Genomic DNA, 22,092 nt, shown 5'->3' with positions numbered 1-22,092 from the left:
TGTGCATAACCGTCTCTATTTATCCCACAATGTAGACACTAGAATTCCACCTAATCCTTGCTGATAAGGGGAGAATGCTGGCTGGTGCCTCTGGGTGGTGTTTTTTTTTTTTTTTTTTTTTTTAAATGAAGCTTTTGATGTCCTCCAAATCCTCTTTGTAGGAACGATGCCAAAAGCCGTTCATCTGAGAGGATTGGATCTGGCGTGCTTGGCCATCTGAGCAAGAGAGTGTGTTTAGGGCTTGTGAATGTGCCCTCATTTGGGATATGAGGTCGGAGTCCAGGATGGCCCTGTTAGTCTGGATGGCTGAACTTGGCCCTGCAGCCTGGCTCCTCCACGCCCCCGGGTATTGTGTGCTGGGAACGTGAACGCTGGGTCTCAGTCTCTCCCCTCCTCTCCCCGTCTCCCCCCCATCCCCGCTTCCTGAGTCAGCATCTTACCCAGTATTCTTCCTTTGTTCTTGGTCCACGCTGGTCAAGCTCATGCCCATATCAAGTGGAGAGCTCACCTCTGGACCCGGATCGCCGCTGCTGCCTCTGGAACACACTGACCACTGCCCCCCCCCCCCAGCCTCTTCCTGAGCCCCATCTCCTGCCTCCTCAACATTGGCCTGTGGTTGTCCAGTGAGCACCCGACACGGCCCTGTTAAGTGCTCTTGACTTCTTCTTCTTCTTCTTCTTCTTTTTTTAATGTTTATTTATTTTTGAGAGAGACAGAGTGTGAGCAGGGCAGGGGCAGAGAGAAAGGGAAACAAAATCCGAAGCAGGCTCCAGGCTCTGAGCAAGCCGTCAGCACAGAGCCCAACGCGGGGCTCGAACCCACAAACCGTGAGATCGTGACCTGAGCCCAAGTGGGACGCTTAACCAACCGAGCCACCCAGGCGCCCCTAGTGCTCTTGACTTCTGTTGCCCGAGGGGTGCCCTCGGCCCCTCCCTGCCCCCAGCGTCCTTCACCACCTGCTCAGAATTCCTCCATGGCTCCCAAAGCTGCTCAGGCCAAAAGCCCACACAACATCCTTGTTTTCTCATTTTCCCTCCGGCCCGAAGTCATTCCATCAGCAAGTCCTGTCGCCTCTGCCTGTGGGATACCTCCTCCTGACGTCAGGCCCTCCTCTCCACTCCAGGCTGCTCCGGCAGTCCGTGGCTCCTCTGGGCTGTGCAGGAACCTCTCAGCGGCTCCCCCTGCTTCCAGCCCGCCCCCCACATTCCACCCAACAACCAGCGCGATCTTTATAACCTGGAAACGGGCCCCTCATGCTCTCCTGCTCTAAGCCCTGCGGTGGCACAGAATACATTCCAAACTCCTGCCTCGGCCCTGCGGCCCGCCCTGCCTCCTCTCTGCAGCCACGGCCGCCTTCCCAGTTCTCAGACACACCCGGCCTGCCCCCCATCCGGACCCTGGGATTTGCTCTCCGCTCTGCCCGGCGGACCCTCCCTGGCCTAGACCTTCACATGACTGCTCCTGCCCCCTTGCCTTTCAAGGGTCTGGCGCCTGAGCACCTTAGCGGATAGAAGTCCCCCACCCCTGCTCCAGCACGCCATTCTATCGGGCTTTCTTCACGGCACTCCACAGGGTCTGAGGTCATCCCTTATGTCAGCACGCATTGTCTGCCGAAGCGGAATGTCGGCTCCGGAGAACAGGGTCCCTGCCTGCCGTGGTCACGGCCACACCCCCAGCTCCTACAGCAGGCTCAGCACACAGTAGCACCCACCGCATGCTTGTGGAATTTATAAGCCGCAGGAACAACAAAGAGAAGGAACGGGGCAGCCCCTGCCAGGAGGCAATGCCACCTCCTCGTAGGACTGGCCTGGGCAGCAGGCAGAGGCCATTTCTCTTCATGCCCCCGGATGCCCCAAAGAGGCAGACGGCTCTGTAAGGTAGTGAGCTCCCCGAGGCTACAAGTGTTCAAACACACTGGAGAACTTTCATCAAAGGTTTTAATTTTTTTTTCAACGTTTTTTATTTATTTTTGGGACAGAGAGAGACAGAGCATGAACGGGGGAGGGGCAGAGAGAGAGGGAGACACAGAATCGGAAACAGGCTCCAGGCTCCAAGCCATCAGCTCAGAGCCCGACGCAGGGCTCGAACTCACGGACCGCGAGATCGTGACCTGGCTGAAGTCGGACGCTTAACCGACTGCGCCACCCAGGCGCCCCATCAAAGGTTTTATCAGCTATAGGGTTTTGAATTAGGTCAAAGCCACAGTGGGTTCCTCACATTTTTTTAAAAATTTTTTTTTAATGTTTATTTATTTTTGAGACAGAGAGAGACAGAGCATGGATGGGGGAGGGTCAGAGAGAGAGGGAGACAAAGAATTGGAAGCAGGCTCCAGGCTCCGAGCCATCAGCCCAGAGCCTGACGTGGGGCTCGAACTCACGAACGTGAGATCGTGACCTGAGCTGAAGTCGAACGCTCAACCGACTGAGCCACCCAGGCGCCCCTTCCTCACATTTTTAAAAGCACTAGCAGGGCACCTGGGGGGCTCAAGTCGGTTAAGCGGCCGACTTCGGCTCAGGTCATGGTCTCACAGCTGGTGAGTTCGAGCCCCACATTGGGCTCCGTCCTGACAGCTCAGAGCCCGGAGCCTGCTTCAGATTCTGTCTCTGTCTCTCTGCCCCTCCCCCGTTGGCACTCTGTCTCTTTCTCTCAAATATAAATAAACATTTAAAAAAAATTAAGGGGGCGCCTGGGTGTCTCAGTCGGTTAAGCGTCCGACTTCAGCTCAGGTCACAATTGTGGGTTCGAGCCCCGCGTCGGGCTCTGTGCTGACAGCTCGGAGCCCGGAGCCTGCTTCGGATTCTGGGTCTCCCTCTCTCTCTTCCCCTCCCCCACTCACGCTCTCTCTCTGTGTCAAAAATAAATAATAAAACATGAAAAACAATTTTTTTTAAGGCGCTAGATACCTTTTTTCTTCTTCAATCTTAAATGGAAGCCCAGTGCATAAGGCAAAAGCAGATCTGCCCTGGGTGGAGGTCTCAGCCCCTCTATTCCCCTCCCCCTCCTCACAGCAATCCCCTGAGTACCCACCACAAAGCTCCAGGGGTCTGCCCACTGAGGGCAAAATAAAAACTGAGCTCAAGACCATCCTCCCCGGATTCTGTGACCTCAAAGGACCCCGCGCAAAGGAAGGAGGAGCACCCAGAGGTGAATGCCCGAGATCACATACCCGAGGCCTTGGTTCCAAGGGGGACCCTAAGTTCCAGCCTGCCCTCCCATGGCAGCCCCCGGGGGATGGGCACTTCCCGGGAAGCCTTAGAGACAGCCCCTGAATCAGGAAGCAGAAGAACTTCACAGAAAGGAAGCAGAAAGGAAGCAGCAGGCTTGAATCAGCGTTCCCGGGCCATGACCAAGTGTCAAAGATGCCGTGATCACAGAGAAAGGCTGAGAGGGGCCAGTTTGAGATAAGAAGACACAAGTTCCTTGGCTCAGGGGTGCGCCTTATCCAGCCGCAAATACAGGGTCCCCTGCCTGGAGCTGTCACTTGGGCGTGCGGTGGCTGAGCTGTTTGGCTGTTTCGGGGGGGGGGGGGGGGAGAGAGAGCCGCCGTAACCATGACCTCTGCCGGCCCCACCCTCCCCGCCCAGCACAGGCGCTCCGGGAGCTGGCGCCAGGTCTGCGCCCGCAGCTGCTCCCCTCTGAATGCAAAAGATGAGCAGCCTGATTGCCTAATGGCATCTTTCTGGGAGGGGAGAGAGCACCGTCACACCCCCGCTGCCTGCAGTGGAGCTGGGGCGGGGGGGGGGGGGGGGGGGGGAGGGAGGCAGCGCCCGCACTATGCCCGTTGTTCTTGGTGCCCACGTGGGAAGCCTGCAGCCGCTGCGGTGGGTGGGGCTGCCCAGGCTGAGGAGAGGTGCAGGGGAATCGTGCAGGCCCCTCTCTCTGTTGGCTGCTGCCGGGGAGGGAGGGTCGGGCATCCCCAGGGAAGTGAGGCCTCCCTCTCCCCCTGCCTGACGGAGCCGTGGTCCTCTAAAATCACTCCCAGATTAACCAGGGGCCCTGCCCCGGTCACAGCCCAGCTGGCTTTGGTGGCAACTCACAGGGTCCCAGCAGAGCCTGTGTGCGGGACCCCAGGGCCGAGCCTTCTGCTCAGGCAGACAGAGAGATGTTTCTCTCTCTCTCTGTCTGTCTCTTCCCTACCCCTGTCTCTGTCTCTGTCTCTGTCTCCCCATCCTCTGCCTCGCGCTGTGCATCAGGCCTGGATCAGCCAGGGCAGCCATAAAAGGCAACATGCTGTCTGCAGGCTCGCACTGGCTCCGAGAAGCCTCCCCCCCTCGGCCTCTGGGAGACCCTGGCCCCTGTGCTTTGCCTGTCCCCCCACCCATCCCTCCACTGGAGAAAAAGTGGCCGGGGCCACGTGGCGTTAAAGCCCTCGGGTTCTATCCAGTAGCGAAATGCTGGGACTCTTGGTCAGGGAGGCGATGGGGTTGGGTTCCCCGCCTGGGACTGCTTTGGGGACCAGCCAGGGTAACGCCAGCTGTCTGTCTCAGAGGGTGTCACCGACTCACAGCTTTCACGAAATTGATTTATACTGGCTTGCTAGGGCGGCTTGAGACACAGACATTTACTTTGTCCAGAACTGTGAGATCCAGGCGGGGGGCACGGTCCGTCTCTCCCGAGGCCTCTCTCCCCGGCTTGCAGGGGCCACCTTCTCACTGCGTCCTCCCGGGGCCTTTCCACGAGCACACGCACGCCTGGCATCTCCCTGTGTGTCCTCCTCTTATGCATTTGCTCTTAGAAGGACACCAGTCAGAATGGAGCAGGACCCACCCTCACGGCCTTGTTTTAACTTAATTCCTTCTTTAAAGGCCCCCTCTGCAAACGTAGTCACAGTCTGAGGTACTGGCCGTTGGGACCTCAGCATATGACTTTAGGGAGGGACATAATTCAGTCTACAGCACACAGGTGCCATGTGTCACTCTCGGGACCAAGGGCAGTGACAAGAAATCCACATCAGTGGGGGCACCTGGGTGGCTCTGTCGGTTGAGCGTCCAACTTCGGCTCAGGTCATGATCTCACAGTTGGCAGGTCCGAGCCCCGCGTCGGGTTCTGTGCTGACGGCTCAGAGCCTGGAGCCTGCTTGGGATTCTGTGTCTCCCTTTCTCTCTCTCTGCCCCTCCCCCGTTCACACTCTGTCTCTCTGTCTCTCCTTCAAAATTAAATAAACATTTAAAAAAAAAAATAGAAGAAATCCACAGCGATGGGCTCTTGTGGGCTGGCAGTCCCCACTCTGAGCAGCTGCCGGGGTCATGCTGCCCCAGGCGTGGTCCTAGCTGAGCTGTGTCAGGGAGCAAGCCCACGGGTGGGGTTCCGACTTCGAGACCCCCAGGGCATTGCCTCGAACCAGATGCAGGTAGGCCTTCGCTGATTCATTCGACAAACACTGAGCTGAGGGCCGAGTCCCTTACCCTCCCAGATCAGGCCTTACATCCCTCACCTGCACTTGGACCCCCCCCTTCTGGAAGTTCATCCTGCCTCCTATCCTGCCCTCACCATGCCTTCCTACTTCCTGCTCCAAAAATGCCGGTCTCCTCCTCTTTCTCCCCATTTAAAAGCTGCTGGGGGCTCCTCAATGCCTTGTTCCCTATAAGATCTTCCTGGTCCGAGCCCTGCCTCCTGACCCCCGTGATCCCCTGCGGTCACACCAGACTCCAGCCAGTCACTGCAAAAGCCGCGAGGCTCCCCACCTGGCGTCCCCTCTGGGGCCTCGCTGTGCCCCTCAGTCCCGCCCGATGCGGGACTCGAACTCACAAACTGCGAGATCATGACCTGAGCCAAAGTCGGATGCTCAACCGACGGAGCCACCCAGGCTCCCCTGTTCTAGCATTTGGTACACGGTTCCACCTTACTGCTTTCCTTCACTGTCATACACATGGTTTACAGTTCACTGCCTTTTTTTTTTTTTAATGCTTCTTTATTTTGAGAGAGAGCGCAAGCAGGGGGAGAGGGCAGAGGGAGAGACGGAGAGAAAGAACCCCAAGCAGGCTCCACACTGGCAGCGCAGAGCCCAGTGGAGGGCTCGAACCCACAAACTGTGAGATTGTGACCTGAGCTAAAATCAAGAGTCGGACACTTAACCCACTGGGCCACCCAGGCGCCCCCACAGTTCACCATCTTGAGGCAGAGAGTCTTGGACGGAGGCTGGAGGGCCACCGCCGTCCAGAAGGATGGCCATCTGTGGCCCAATCGCACTGTTTACGAGACCTGTCCATCTTATTACCGGTGTCAGCACTTGGGTTTTTCTGTTGTGTACACGTTTTTTTTTATAAAATAAGGCCAAAATGCAATACACAGCGTTCTGTTTAATAATGGAATCCTTTCCATTATCATGATGTTATCTAAAAGCCCACTAAGTAGTGGGGCGCCTGGGTGGCGCAGTCGGTTAAGCGTCCGACTTCAGCCAGGTCACGATCTTGCGGTCCGTGAGTTCGAGCCCCGCGTCGGGCTCTGGGCTGATGGCTCGGAGCCTGGAGCCTGTTTCCGATTCTGTGTCTCCCTCTCTCTCTGCCCCTTCCCCGTTCATGCTGTCTCTCTCTGTCCCAAAAATAAATAAAAAACGTTGAAAAAAAAAATTAAAAAAAAAAAATAAATAAAAGCCCACTAAGTAAGCCCAGATAAACATGTGGGCCTGGGGTGCTTCCCCAAAGCACAGGTGGAAAACTCCAGCATCCTACCCATCCCCCAGCTGCCGTCCTGCCGGCATCTGATGCAGGCAGCACTCTCCCGAGAGAAATCGATGTGTTCTGGGCTTGCTAAGTGGCGGGTGAGGAGGCAATGACAGGGGTCAGGACTCTGGCTGTCGGTGACAGCAACTTGGCTGGTCAGCCTGCGCAGAACTGGGAGTCGAGTCTCTCACGGACAGGGGAAGGCCAGGGTGGAGTGGCCTCGGGGACAACCACAGCCAGGCGCCCCCCGATCGCCCCCCCCAACACACACATTCCCAGGCTCACAGCTCTGGGACCAGACGTCCCTTCTCCGCAAGGAGAGAAGGGCCCAGAGGCTTCGAGGGGCGTCTTCTGAAGGAAGGGCATTTCTGCACAGACAGAAAACAGCATGTGGCCAATTCAGCACTATTTTCCAGACTTCATGAAGACTGCAATAAAAAAATCTATTTTATTTTATTTATTTATTAGTTTATTTTGTGAAAGAGAGAGAGAGAGAGAGAGAGAGCAGGGGAGGGGCCGAGAGAGAATCCCAAGCAGGTTCCACGCTGTCAGGGCAGAGCCCGAGGCGGGGCTCAAACTCACGAACCGTGAGATCACGACCTGAGTTGAAATTGAGAGTCAGACGTGCCACCAACGGAGCCACCCAGGCACCCCTAAAAAATCGATTTTAAAAGCCACAGACCCACACAGGAAATTTTATAACAGCATCTATCTATCTATCTCTACCACACACATAACACTATTTATCTTTAATTTAATTCTGGGTTACAGAGGTACCTCCAAAGTCTTAGTGCAGTTTTAAGTTTTAATAACTTAAGAAATGCGAATGCTACAGAGCTACAATACACATAGTTGAATATTTACTTATTTAAATTCCTTTTATACTTAGCTTCCTGACATTTGAAGGCTAAGGTTTTCATTTTAACTCTTTGTGTGCCAGAGTCCGCATGGATAGGCAGGTAGAGGAGTCCTCTCCCATGGGCACCTTGGTGAGCTGGTTGACCCCCCCCCCCTTAAAATCATGTTCAAGCTGTCAAGGGGCGCCCTGGTGGCTCGTCGGTTGGGCGTCCGACTTCGACTCAGAACATGATCTCACGGTTCACGGGTTTGAGCCCCACGTCGGGCTCTGTGCTGACAGCTCAGAGCCTGGACCCTGCTTCGGATTCTGTGTCTCCCTCTCTCTCTGCCCCTCCCCTACTTGTGCTCTCTCTCTCTCTCTCTCTCTATTTCTCAAAAATAAGTAAACATTTAAAAAATCACCAATTTCACAGTTCAAAGACCCATTGAACCGTAGCATTTAAAAATGTAGCATTTTCAAAATATATTAAGAGAAATCCATGTATCTCCATGCATATTAGAAAATCCAAATTATACTGAAATGTGTAAGATAAAAACAAAAGGCTGCCTCCCCCAGCCCCTCTCCCCAAAGGTAGCCACTAACAGTGTCTTGTGTGTCCTTCCAGAAAACTTTTCCTCGGTGATTATGAGCATGTATGTGCATTTCCATTTTTATATTTACACCCAGAAGATGGCCCCTCTCGCACTATGCTGCTTCTTGCTTCTTCCCGTTGGAAATTTGTCCTGATGCATTTTTCACATCAGTGTGTATGGCTGCCTCCTTGTTAAAATTTTTTAATGTTTATTTATTTTTGAGAGAGAGCGAGAGAGAGACAGAGCATGAGCAGGGGAGGGGCAGAGAGAGAGGGAGGCACAGAATCCGAAGCAGGCTCCAGGCTCTGAGCTGTCAGCACAGAGCCCGACGCGGGGCTCAAACTCATGAACCGTGAGATCATGACCTGAGCTGAAATCAAGAGTCGGTCACCCAACAGACTGAGCCACCCAGGCGCCCCTGGCTGCCTCCTTTTTAATGCACACTGATGCAGGGTGTGTGTGTGTGCTGTGATATATTCAACCTGTTAGTATTTTGGTGAACATGTTAACCAAATATATGGAACTCTAAGGATGAACATTTCAGTGGTTTCCAGTTTGGATTGGATGGTTTTCCAGTCCAGAGCAGGTCCCTAGCAGTGGGTGTGCTGGGTCACAGGGGTGTGTCCTTACCCTGCCTCCCCCGAAGGGGCCTGCCCCCGCCCCCTCCCCACAGCCACAAAGATGCTTTGCTCGGCAAACTTCTCGGGGCATCTGGACACCCAGGCGCCACGTACTGACCTGCGCTCTGGGCAACATCGCTCACATCTGACGCTGAGCTGGATGGAAACTGAATGGAGAGCCCTGCTCCCGGCTCCCGCCCGGCTCCCCCTGGCTGCCTTTTGTGAGCCACAGAAAGTCAAGGCCCTTCAGGGTTTGCCACTTACGACCCGCGGTTGGGCTCGTGCAGAATTGCAGCCCAGCTTCGCTCGCTCTGCCATGAGGGCCAGAGCTCCTCCCCTCTGCGGCCGCTCCTCCCTGCCCCTGCCGAGGCCGCCACCCTGGCTGCACCCCCCGGGCGCCGAGTCCCAGAGGCCTGGGCGTGCTGCCTTCGCCGCCCGGGGAGCTCACTCCGTGTGTGCCTCCCCCTTGCAAACCGGGGGTGTCTCCGGATCCGCCGGCCCGCTGTCCATCACAGCCCCTTGGGCCGAGTGTCCCCGGTGCCCCCCAGCATTCCTGCAGACTGGAGTCACTCCTTCCTCCCAAGAAGGCCATCTCGGGACGCTCCTTCTAGCCGTCTGTTTATTGAGTCCGTTCGTGGGAGAGCCGGGCCTCCAGGAGGTGGGGGAAATGGACACTGAAACGGGAGGAATGAGGTTCCGGGAGGCAGAGCCCGCGAGCGCACCTTCTCTGTGATGGCCCGGCCCCGGATGGCCCTCCAGTTTTCCTCTGGCGCCTTTAGTCGCACCCAGAGTGTGGGATGGGAGTCCCCAGTCCCCTTACCAAAACGGCATCCACAGGCTTTGGCCAGCACCCACCCAGAAAGGGTAAAGAGACTGAGGTCCAAAGGTCGAAAGCACAGCGCCTCGGCCCTTATCGTCTTGGCCAAACAGCGTTAGCTCGGGGATCATACGGATTCCACCTGCTGGTTAACCGTGGCCCCCACCAGGGTCCTCCCGACCACGCCCAACAGACAGGCACCGGCGCCGTGTGGGCTCAGGCTGGCCCTCGGCGGCCCCTTCCTCTCCTGACGCTCTGCCCACCGCTGCCCCACCTCCCCAAGGCGGTCACCGGCCTCCAGTGCCCCCACCGCTGTGGCGCATCCCTCCTGCCCGGGGGCCAGGGTCAGGTTGCTTTCACCAAGGGGTCGGGGACGCCTGGGTGGCGGTATCCGAGTAAACCGTGTCGAGCTCCGGGCACCGGGCGCTGACTCTCTCTTTATCTTGCAGGAAGAGGAGCAGGAGCATGATGGCCAGGAAGACCCACCCCGAGCAGAGCCTGAGGAGGAAGATGGTGAGTGGGATCCCTGTCATCAGACTCTGGTCGGCCAGGAGAAGAGAGCAGGCGTGTCCGGGAGCGTTAAGGAAACTGGCCAGCTGGAACCCGAGCGGGTGGAAGGCGGTGGGCTTGTCCTGGGCACCCCCGGGGGCCAGTGCCCTGGACGGACAGAGGCAGAACCAAGCACGGTGTGGGTTTCCGCTGGGTCTGTCGTGTTTTATTTCTTAAAAACAAACACAAAGGGGCGCCTGGGTGGCGCAGTCGGTTAAGCGTCCGACTTCAGCCAGGTCACGATCTCGCGGTCCGTGAGTTCGAGCCCCGCGTCGGGCTCTGGGCTGATGGCTCAGAGCCTGGAGCCTGTTTCCGATTCTGTGTCTCCCTCTCTCTCTGCCCCTCCCCCGTTCATGCTCTGTCTCTCTCTGTCCCAAAAATAAATAAACGTTGAAAAAAAAAATTAAAAAAAAAAAAAAAAAACACAAAAAATCAGGGGCGCCTGAGTGGCTCCATCAGTCGGTGAAGCGTCCGACTCTTGATCTCGGCTCAGGTCATGATCTCACAGTCTGTGAGTTCGAGACCCGAGTCAGGCTCTGAGCTGCTGGTGCGGAGCCTGCTTGGGATCCTCTCTCTCTCTCTCTCTCTCTCTCTCTCTCTCTCTCCCCTCCTGCCCCCTCAAAATAAATAAACTTAAAAACAAAAGCCAAGAAAACAAAAAACAGCAACATGTCAACATTTGTTCATCTACACGGCAAGTACACGGAGGACGTGCATTCGTGTAAGTCCGAAGTAGTTCTCAATTTGTCAAAAGGCAAGACTGTTGCTGTGACTTCTGGCCGACTGTTGGCAGGGGCAGTGGAAAGAACGCGTTGCAGGAATGCAGTGACCACGGCTGGTGTGAGCGTGTGGGCTGGCGGTGCGGCTGCGCTGGGGGGGCCCCCGGCACCCCGCTGAGGCCCCACAGGCCGCTGCGGCTTCTGTCAGTACTGCCTCAGGGGAAGAGGGAAGGGCAGGCAGCTGGGGAACCCGGTGGGGGGGACCCTGCTCTCCTAGCTTCTCCGTCATCTGGGGGTTAGAGACGCACGGGAACTGTGGCCCTGGGGTCTGTCCCTGCCTCGTGGCCCCGGGTGGCTGCAGGGATGCCAGAGGTGGGGGTCCCGTTAGTGACTTGGGGACACAGAAAGGGGCAGGAGCCGAGGCCGCTGGAGGCCCCTCGGCCAGGACAAGGGGAGGCTCAATAGCCCCACCCCCAGCCGTGTGCCTCATCACTGGGCCCTCCCTCCTTATCTGACTGCTGCCCCTGGACGGCCCCCAGCCCCCAGCCACCACCTGCCAGCTCTGACAAGGCAGGGGAGGGGAGGGGAGGTCTATGGCCCCAGCTGTCAGAGGAAAGAAGAGTGGGCCCCCAGGCCCTCGGCAGCGAGCAGCTCAGCTCCCAGGCTAATTGATTAGTGTCGCTAAGATGCCCTTCCTAAGCAAATTGGTGAGTCAGTCACACAAGGCTGCGAGAAGTCCTCCTCCCCGGGAGGCTCTCACATCGAAACCCCCTGGTCTGGCTGGATTGGACGCGGCCGCGGATCACTCGGTACGCCACGTGCGATGTGATTAAGGGAAAAGCTTTTCCGGACGGACGTTCGTTCGTTCGTTCGTTCTGCCTGGCTCGGAAAACATAAAATCATCAGACCTGCCCCGTAAATTGAAACCTTGAGCAGCACCCAGCTGGCAGAATTAAAATCGCTTTTTTTCTAAAACAGAGCAACACAATGACCTTGACGTTGAGGGTGATTGGGTTTCTTTGTTGCCTCTCTTGGAGGTCCAGAGCGAGCGTCGTCGTTGGTGGTTGGTGCGTTGGTCGGTGAGCTCAGTCTGAGACCGCAGCTCTGTGTGATTCCGCCCCGAAGGCAGGCTTCTCAGGGCTTTCCTGGCAACCAGGGACCCAGGCCCCTCAGACAGGGGCTCGGAATTACTCAGCAAAGCACCCAGATCCTCAGACGCAGGCAGGCCATACCTGGTGCTGTTGGGAGCCCCTGATCCTGCGGTCCCCAAGGACCCAGCCCTTGGTTTGTCAGCCTGAGCTGTGTTCCAGAAGAGCCGGCCGGCGGGGACCAGGGTCTCCAGTGGGGGATTGGGATGGGGGGTGGGAATGGATTCCCCTGTCTCTGCCCCAAGCCCTGTCTCACCCGGAGGAAGAACCAAGCCTCCCCTCCCCGACCACTTGGCCTGGCCCCTCTCTCTGCCACCCAGTGCCGCTGCCTCCCTGCTTTACTGGATCTGTCTGCCAGGCAGCACAGGGTTTGCTCCCTTCGACTATCATCTGCAAAACCCTTCCCGATGCCACCCCCACCCCATCTCCAGTGAAACTTCCAAGCAGCCCCCTCCCTGCCTCCCACACCCCTGTTCTTTCTGCAGAGCCCTCATAACCAGCGTCAAACGCTGTATTTTACTTATCTTGGCTTGCTGCCCCTTTGATTCACGGCTAAGCCCCCAGCACCTAGCAGAGAGCTCACTTCATGTCTGCAGAAAGAATAAAGAGCCCATGAATCCTGGTACTAATGTAGGAACTTCTCCCTAAGGCAAGGCCACAGCCCCTGGGGCGCCCCAGGCCCCAGGCCGTCTGCCCTACACCTGCTGGGTTGAAGGACCACTTATGGCCATCGATTCCCAGGGCGGGGGGCTCTCTCCCTCCGATACTCAGCCCAGGGCTCCGCTCTGAAGCTCTTTTCTCTTCCGCCCTGGCAGTCTCTGCTCAGCACCTGCCCTGACTCCCTGTCGCACATTCCTGCCTTTCTCTGTCCAGACCTCTGGCGTGCCCTCTCATCGGGCCTCGAGATTGTTTGTTCTAAGGCGGCTAAGGAGTCTGCTCTCAGGGACTGGCAAATCCCGGTACACCTATTCAGTACTAGGCACCGGTTTGGATGCCCAAATTCAACACGGTGTGAAAGATCCCACATCACTCCTGTGAGCTGGATGCGTTGTTTCAGATTTCTGATAGCTGGTGGGCATCCCCCAAGCCCCAGAGCCTGGAGGACCTCGGCAGAAGGATCAGGAGTCCCTGTGCCACCCTCCGGGCCTGGGACCCGAGGAGAGGCAGGGAGCCCAGCACCTTGGCCCAGCCTGCTGGGTCTGATGTAATTCGCACAGCAGTAATGGGGGGGCGGGGGGGCGGCTTCAATGACGACGGTAGAGTGTCCTCGAAGGCAGCGGCTTGGCGGGAGCCTTTGCCAGACAGCTCTGTGGATGGCTCAACCCTGCCTTGGGGGAGGGGTCCAGCATTTGGTGGATGGAGCCATACCGTTTGGGGAGGGGGACTGATTTCTCTCCAACTATCTCGTTTTTGTCTCTGTATCCCCATTTCGAGTCCCTAAGTCACTGTGGGATTTCATGGAAAGAGTGTGGGAGGGAGCCCTGCCAGTCGAGCAGAAAAGTCGCAGGTGCCCTCTCGGAGGCCTGGGCAGCACGTGCGTGGTCACCAGGGTGGACGGGGGGGGGGGGGGGGGGGTGGAGGGAGGGACTCGGAGTCTGTGGGAGGCGCCCAGCCCCCTCCCCAGTCCCTCGCGCCAGCTCTTACCCCCTTCCCCGTCTCCTCCCTGCAGGGGGAGAGGTCTTCTCCTTTAAATACAGCCCCGGGAAGCTGCGGGGAAACCAGTACAAGAAGATGATGACCAAAGAGGAGCTGGAGGAAGAACAGAGGTAGGCTGCACACCTTCCTCTCCGACGACGAGCCGGGGCTGTCTGGCCCCTGCCCTCGGGGGCCAGGAGAGGAGGCGAGCTGAGCCTCGGGCCAGCTGCCTGCCCCCACCCCCTGCCAGCCTCCGTTTTGTTTTCGTTTCAGGGGTTCTTTCCTATCTGTCTGTCCTGCCTCCACTCAGCCGGGCTCGACTCCCCTGGAGAGGGTCCCCTCAGGGCGCTCGGGAGGACCCGCTGAGCCCCTCCCCTGCCCCACCCCAACCAACTGCAGAGGGAAAAAGAGAGATGCCGGGGAAGAGCCTGGACCAGATAGAGTTCATGACAGAACCAATCTGTCACTTCAGGACAGAGCTCGATTCTTCCTGCTCATCTCTCTGGCCGCTCCTCTCCGGCCCCTCCTCGCCCAGCGGCCGCCTTCCTTCTGTATCTGTTCTGCTCCATGGAGCTCGGAGGCCGAGGCAGCCGTGTAGCGCCCCAGGTTTAGAGTCGGGCGCCCCCCACCCCCGCCGGACACCCCCCGCACACCCGTGGGCTAACCTCCGCGGATCCTCTGCGCTCCGTCCCGCCAGCGTGCCAAGGAGCGCTCTGGAAACAGCAGGACAGCTGGGGAAGGGAGAACCGGGGGTCTGACCCCGAGCCCCGCCCGCTCGTTAGCACAAGCTGGGGTTCTCGGGTCACAGGGGACAGGAGGGTTTATTTTTCCAGAATGCATAACTCAGCCACCCTTTCATTGCCACTGGCCACACCACTCAGGGTCCCTCAAAAGTCAGAAGCCGCTCTGTCCACGAGAACCCGCATTTCCCTTCCTGCAGCTGTTCCCCGCTTCTTCCAAAGCCGGCCTGGAAGGCTCTTCCCCGGGGGCGGAGGGGTGGCGGTGTCGGCCCAGCGGGAGGACGACCCGGAACAGGGGGACCTGGCCTCCAGGGGAGCCCCCCCCACTCCTCCGTGCTGGTGACACTGCCTGTGGGTGTGATCCGGTTTGCTGCCTTTATATTTCAGGATTGAGCTGACCTCTGACCTCACTTCCCTGTAGCACGTTCCTTAGGTCCTGAGCCACACATAATCTTGCAAATCCTTTTGGTAAGGAGACGGACTTCTTAGACCACTGGTGCTTCCCCCCTCCTGTCTGTTAATGTGTCCCCAACATGACTGGCGTGGTCTAAACCTCCCCCATCCCCCCTGCCACCTTCATAACCAATTAATTCATTCTGTGCACCGAGCACCCAGCCGCCTCGTTCTTCGCCAGCACGGGGGTCGCTGGGTGGCCAGGCCCCTCTCCCAGGGCTGCAGGGTCCTGGGAGCCCAGTGAACACACGTCCCCCGTGGGCCTCATGGACCAGCTGGCGGGGAGCTAGCGCCCCCTTGTGAGGCTGGGCAGAACTGTCATTCCCCTGGGGACCAGGGAGGCTGTGGGGAAACCCGCTGGCTGTCCCCCTGCCACTTTGGTCCTGCAGAAGGTGATGCAGCTGATAAAACCTCGTGTGGCAAAAACCCCGGGCTCCCAAGTTGTGGGACAGGCAGGTTTTTCGGCTCAGAGGAAGGGGTGGCCGACTTCAGCCCTGGTCACTATGCTCAGTGTGACCAGAACACGGCCACTCTGGTTTTCCTGTGGCCTCTGGTGGCTTCTGCGCTGCTGTGGCCGGAGTGAGAAAGCCCACAAAGCCCAAAAGAGTCCGTATCGGGCCCTTTACAGAAACATTTCGCAGCCCCGGGATTAAGGATAGGCAGGGCTGGATGCACCTGTGGGCTCTCGAAGGTCCCCGTGGACGGAGCTGAGGTCCTGGTTCCCGGTGCTCAGAGGATGTGAGGAGCCACTGGAACAGGAAGGACCAGTTAGGGGATGGATGCCAGGCCTCGGGCCAGGGGTCAGACGGCCGCTGTCGCTGGGCTCCGAGCTGGGACCTTGGCGATGGGGAGGGAAAGTCCCTTCTCTGCTATGTTTAGACAGCAGGGTCTTTCGCTACGGAGTCTTTGGGGACTTGTCGTATACCAGTTTACACCTGGCTATTCCGTGCGGTGGAGACCGCGCCCCGGGTGTCGCTCTTGGGGTGAAGGGGGCGATCTCTTCTAATCTGTAGGCTGTGGTCATCACCGCTGCACCCCAACTTGAGGGGCTAAACACCGTCCTCGAAGGGTGGAGCTGGAGTTCATGTTCATTTTCATTACCTCCCTCCCCCAGCATGCTCCCCGCGGCTGTTGGACGAGCCTGCCTGTGCCTGCTCCCTCCTGCCCCTGCGCGCGCGGCCAGCTCACGCGGCACTGCATGGGGCCCCTTGACGCGCCACCCCTCTTAACGGCTGCTTCTGTTCCTTGCATGGCCACGCTTGGGGTTGCAGAGGCTGGCAGGTTTGGCTTTGTCTTTTCATCTACAGCACGGTGGTTCCCGTGTGGCCCGGGAGAGAGCCGACGGGTGCGAGGTAGCTCTGGTCCCAGCTGAGTCTAGGAGACGGCCCTGGAATCCCAGTATGGAAAAGAACAGGCATATTATTGTCAAACCGCTGCAACCACAGGCCAGCGAAAAGTCTGCTTCCTTCTCTGCCTGTCAAGATTCTTTCCGACCAAACTCTGCCTGTTTCTAATTCCGTTCCTGGCACTCTGGGTCCCAGTCGAGTTGCAAGCTAGTTAACAAATAAATGCTGTAAGTCCCCGATGTTAAATTTATCACCTCAGCCAACAGAGCCATATCCAGAGCCCAAATCTTTAGTGGTCCCACTAAAGAGCATCCCCCAAAGCCTCACTTTATACGTTTTCAGAACACGGCCTTTAGGAAGCAGGACTAAACTCAAGACCCCAGATTGTTCTTCCGCGTGTTTAAACGGACATTCCCATCCTTAGAATCGCCCGCAGGTCAGGTTCCTTCTGCCCAAGGGGTCGGAAATGGTAAGGTTTGCAAATCCAGAGACAGCTGCTGCCCAAGAATGAGCCCGCTTCTCACTGGCTGCACCCCCTCCTCCGAGGTGTCCCCTGGGGCCTAGGGCTCACAGGTGTCCTCGGCACTGCCATGCCGGGCTGGGGGACTGTGCGTTCGCACCGAAGCTCCTCTGGGAGGCGCCCCATCCAGCCTCAGGGTGTAGCTGGGCTGGCGGGTTTGCAGGCTGCGGACCGCTCCTCCCCGCTCCCAGAGCTAGTGAAGCTGGAGGCTTGGCAGGAAAAAGAAAAAAAAAAAAGCACCCCTGGCCACACCTGTCCTTGTATGCCATCCGTTCATCCCACCTTCCGGTCCAGAGGAAAGTGGCTCTGATGGATGGGAACCTGGGACCCCAGCACCCACTCCATTCTGAAGGTCCTCGGCAATGTCCTGACCTTTCTGGGTGTGGACACGACTCTAGTGGAAGGTGTGTTGTTCAGCATAACAGGGAAGGGCGAGAGCGGGCGGAGGAACCCAGGCTGTGGGATATTCCCGCGTCCGCAACCTGGTGTGTCCGTGAGGAATTTATTTGCCCGTGTGAAGGTCTAGAAACATGAGCGACGCTGACCTCCAGAAGAGGGCGCCAGAGGGACAAAATCGTCCCCTCTTCCCTCATCAAGTCTGTGGGCTGCTGGGTGTTGTTTAGACGGGGTGGGCACACATCCTAGGGTGCCAGTGTCCCCGGCGGGGACAAAACCCAGCCAGTGGGAATAGGAAGAGCGGGACGGGAGGGCCCCAGGGAAGCACATAGCCAAAGATCCGGAGCACCCAGTATCTGTCCAGATGTCTGCCCTGCCCAACTGCCTAGATGCGGGGGCCCCCTCTGCCTAACTAAGTGCCTCGCGGACGCAGAATGGGGGTCGGCGGGCTGCCACGGTGCCATGCTCTGGGGGACAGACTGTCTTGCTGCAGGTGATGAGAAGCAAACTTACCCCGTGTCTGAGAAACCAGTGTCCAGCCCGGCTTCTGCAACTCCAAACGTCCTCCCCCGTCGTCCCCGATGCCCCCCTTTCCTCCCCGCCCCCACCCCCGCCCCGTGATACTTGCAAGATGGAAGGAGTAAAATAAATGATCTTTTCTCCCTATTTCTCTTTACAGAACCGAAGAATAATGAAGTTATCCTTAGCCTCCTGCTAAAGGCTTTTTCCCTTTGACATCTTAAAAGCTTGAGCGCTAGAATGGAAATCCCCAGAGCGGAGCCACGCGGGCTCCCGGGTGCCTCTTGCCTACATAAACCTGCTGGGACCTAGAGCCTCCGGCAGGACCCGTCCCTCAGCAGGGAGGATGCCAGGGGGCGCCCTGGCCCCCCACCCCCGGGGGAGATGCGTTCCTCCCTGTTGGCGCGGATGGCTCGGTTAAGCAAGGGTTTCGTAGACTTTGATTTTTCGTATCACTGAACCCAGCTCTCCACACACCCTTCACACCTGTGATATGGCCAGTGGCAGCCACCTTGTCATTTTAAAACCATGTGGCTGCATTCCAGCCCCCCAGCCCCTGCCTTTTCCTCCACTGACGCCTAACCCGGGAAAGACTTGGAGGCGTGCCAGGCAAATGAGGGAGAGAGGCCGGCGCTCAGTGGCTGGCTTAGGGGTGGTCTTGTCTTCCTCTCCCTGGGGACCCACGTCCCCCTTCCGGGCGCGGTTGTTGGGGGGGGGGGGTGAGAGATGCTATATCGACGGCGGGGCGGCAGGGAACCAGCGTCGGCTAGAGATTCGCGGTTGCCCTGACTCTTCATTTCGAGGAGGCTTGAATCCAGCCCTCTTGTTGCTAAAAGAAGCCTTTTCACTGACGCTCTTATCAAGCTCGGCCGAATCTCCACCTTCGCTTTGGCAGAAGCAATAATAATAGTTTGCTTGAAATAGATCTCTCGACTATGCCTTTTCCTAGAAGGTTTCATAGATAAGTTAGAATTTCGCGAGAGAATGAGAACAGTCCCAGATCCGTTTCTTGGAATTTTATATTGGACGACGTTTATACTACACCAGACTAATGTGCAGTTTTTAGATGTGTTGGTTACAACATTTTTTTAAGCAGTAAGTTTTTTAGAAAAACGATCGCCATCTGATGGAAGGCCGGGATGTCAACCCCTAGGCCGTGTCGCATTCCCAGTGACCCTCTCCTCTGGGCCTCGAACCTTAGGTTTAGGGACGGAGCACGGGACAGAACACCAGCCACACCGAGACCTGACAGGTAGATGCTGTCTTGTTAGCACCCAGGTCCCCACACACGCAATACGACGGCCTTGTCCAGACTGGGATCTTAATGACGCCGTGAGCGGGTGACTGCCTCCCTCCGGGTCAGCTACCTAGCTAGTTAGTTGTCTGGAATCTTTCTGAACATGGCTCGTGGGCCCCAAGCCTCACGTCCTCCTGATGGCTTGGATCTGTGTATTCAGCCTTTGTTCAGCCCAATAAACTTTGAGTAGATGATCTCGGTGACCGTGTGTTTTTTCAGTTTCGCTTTGCTTTTAAGAAATCATGTCCTTCGAACCCATTAGAATTTGAGCTCTCATTCTGATGCCGTTACCCTCTAGCAGAGTACAAGTCCTATGTCTGCGAAAACTGCCCGAGCGCCGCGGCCGGCGAAAATACCTGAGAATTTGCGTTCACTCGGGGCGGGGGATTGTGATGCCGTCCAGGGAGCCCAACACACATCCTTTCCATTCCCAGTGCTTTTGTCGGACTGTAGGGTACAGAACACCTATGGCAGGACAGGAAAACGGACCGTAGAAATCACAGTTCCCAGGGCGACGAAGAGAGGCTGGGAGTTGGGACTTGAGTATTTCAGCTTCTAGATGCTGCTCTAGCCAGGAAACCACCTGCTGGATGGGAGATAAGGGGTCACCGCCGAAGGAGTCTGGTGGGACGAGACCAGACGGTGGGACCCCGCCCCGGGCAGCGCTATGGGTGCTGGGTGGCCGGAGGCCGTGCCGAAGCCCTGCCGTGCGGCGTCTAAAGCGGAGCCGGCCGCAGGGAGGGCCGGTGCGCAGGGAAACCTCAGGACCAGCCTCGCTGCCAGCACCTGGAGCGGGAACAGGCCCCAGACTGGCCCCGAGCCCTGTTTCCTGCTGCGGTTTCACCCCAGCCTTTCACAACACTCGCGCCCCTGGGAGCTGTCCTGTGCTGGTCAGATGGGGTGGCTGAGCCTCTTAAAGACAGCAGCCCTTGAGAGGCACCCGGGTGGCTCAGTCGGCTGGACTTCCGACTCTTGATTTCAGTTCAGGTCATGATCTCATGCTTCGCGAGTTCGAGCCTGGCGTCGGACTCCATGCTGACCGTGCAGAGCCTGCTTGGGATTCTCTCTCTCCCTCTCCCGTTGCTCCTCCCCTGCTCATTCTCTCTCTCTCTCTCTCAAAATAAATAAATAAGAACTTAAAAAAAGAAAAAGATAAGAGCCCTTCACTCGCAGGCCTGTGTGCAGGCCAGTTCAGGGTGCCCACTGGCCATAAGGTATATGTGCAAAGTAGGAAGAGGCGCCCCTTCCTCCGGGCAGCGAGACCCCGCGCCAACCCTGCCCCTGGTCAAGCCTCCATACGCACCTCCGTGTGCTCCCTGCTTCCCAGCTGGTAACGGTTTCCGTCCTCATCCTTCTAAAAGGCTGTCGCTAACATGGTTTCTCGTGGGTTCTCCGGCCACGGAACGGAAACAGCCCTCTCCCCGTTACGTCCCGGGTCACGTGAGATCTAAGCTCAAAAGGCACCCATGGGGAAACAGGGGCGCAGGAACTCTCAGGGTCACGTGGGTCCCCAGACCTGCAGGGAAAACCCCAGACTTAGAACCCGCTTTTAATTTTTTTTTTTTTTTTAACGTTTATTTTATTTTTGGGACAGAGAGAGACAGAGCATGAACGGGGGAGGGGCAGAGAGAGAGGGAGACACAGAATCAGAAACAGGCTCCAGGCTCTGAGCCATCAGCCCAGAGCCTGACGCGGGGCTCGAACTCACGGACCGCGAGATCGTGACCTGGCTGAAGTCGGATGCTTAACCGACTGCGCCACCCAGGCGCCCCAGAACCCGCTTTTAGAACCTTCGGGCTGAGGCCGTTCGGCCCAACCAGCTCGTGTGTCTTGAGTGGATCTGGCTTCAGTTTAACTTTCTTGCTGTCCCGGAAAGCAGACGCGGCACCAGCCGAGAGGGGACGCCCCAGCCCCGGACGCGCTGGGCGGCCCCCTGCGCTGGGCCCCCGAGCACCTTCTTCCTCTGTCCCCTCTCTTCCCCACAGAGTGCAGAAGGAGCAGCTGGAGGCCATCTTCAAGCTCATGAAGGACAACAAGGAGACGTTTGGGGAGATGACAGATGGCGACGTGCAGGAGCAGCTCCGGCTCTACGACATGTAGGCCGCCTCCGCCCGCGAGGCCCCGTCCCCGACTTGCCGGCTGCGGCAGGCTCACTCGCTCGCTCTCGCGTCTGCAGCTGTAGAGGCGCTACACACGGGCCGTGCGGTTCCCAAAACTTAGGCATGGTTTTCCAGCAATCGGGATTATTGTCTTCGGAGTCAGACATTTTTTTTTTTTTTTTTTTTTTTGCTAAGAGAATGCTCCCCTACGGCTTATGTCTGTGCAGTCACAGAAGCTTCCAGAAAGCCTTCTGAGGCAGAATGAGAGCGCAGGGTTGTTAGACTGGACACTCGGGCAGCAGGACCTGTTACCTGTCTTCCCACAGCGCCCCTGAATCCTTCCCACACCCATGTGCCCAGGGGGCCATGGTGGGGGGGGGCTCTGAGCGTCCTTTTAGCAAAAACTCGAACTCGACCCTCACCTTCCACACTGGAGCAGATCGGTGTTATCAGAGTTGGGACCCTCGGAGAGCTTCCCCCGCGGACGCGTGAGACTTACTTCACATATAGGCTCATCTGAGTGCTTATAATGCACCCAGGGCCACGCTAGCTGCTAGAGGTAGAAGAAATCACATATGCAACACGGGGCCTCCCTTTAAGGAGACGAAAGTCCTTCAGAGAAGCGAGGCACGTGTGCAGGGAGAGAGCAGGTCCCCAGACAGCCTTCAGTCAAACACCGGAATGACCTCACGGGACAGCGTCCGGGACATGTCAGGAGGTCAGTAAATCTCTGGGAGTCCGTGAACTTGCGAGGACGCAGATAACGGCGGGGCTCCTGCCTGCTGCACGGGCCCTGTTTCTGTTCGCCCCACAGGCCGGAGAATTCCTAGCCAACCGAGCTGGAGAGGGTCTGCCCCAGAGAGAGCCCATGACGTTCTTAGAAATATTTTGTGTTTGCTGAAATAAAGCTACATCAACACAGTGAACTCAAAGCAGCAGTGGCATTTTGCATACCTCACATTAGAGATTACGGGGATGGGGGTAAGTTCCTCTCCCTCCGTCCTCTCCTCTTGCTCCTGGAATTCTCCTCGGGCACCTCCCCTGTCTGCTCCTGCCATTCCTTTTGCTTCCTTGTGGACAATCTGCACAGGAGAGGGGTCTGTCCTCTGTTGTCTTACCCAAATGTCAGTGCTTTAAAAAC

At 57.5% G+C, this 22,092-nt stretch overlaps 1 protein-coding gene across 1 annotated transcript in view; it reads left to right on the top strand.

Moving 5' to 3' along the window:
* Positions 1-21,877, top strand: part of MXRA7 (matrix remodeling associated 7) — a 28,840-nt gene extending 6,963 nt beyond the window's left edge. The window contains exons 2-4 of the mRNA XM_086688159.1: positions 9,980-10,043; positions 13,616-13,712; positions 20,838-21,877. Of these exons, the coding sequence (XP_086544285.1) occupies positions 9,980-10,043; positions 13,616-13,712; positions 20,838-20,952 (276 nt within the window). The 3' untranslated portion in view covers positions 20,953-21,877. The remainder of the gene's footprint in view (positions 1-9,979; positions 10,044-13,615; positions 13,713-20,837) is intronic.
* Positions 21,878-22,092: the final 215 nt, after the last annotated feature.

Source organism: Puma concolor, chromosome E1, assembly GCF_028749965.1.
Source record: "Puma concolor isolate L17-30 chromosome E1, mPumCon1.1.hap2, whole genome shotgun sequence".
NCBI classification, from domain to species: Eukaryota; Metazoa; Chordata; class Mammalia; order Carnivora; family Felidae; genus Puma; species Puma concolor.
Note: the sequence above shows the minus strand (reverse complement) of the source record. Positions and strands in the feature narration are given on the sequence as shown.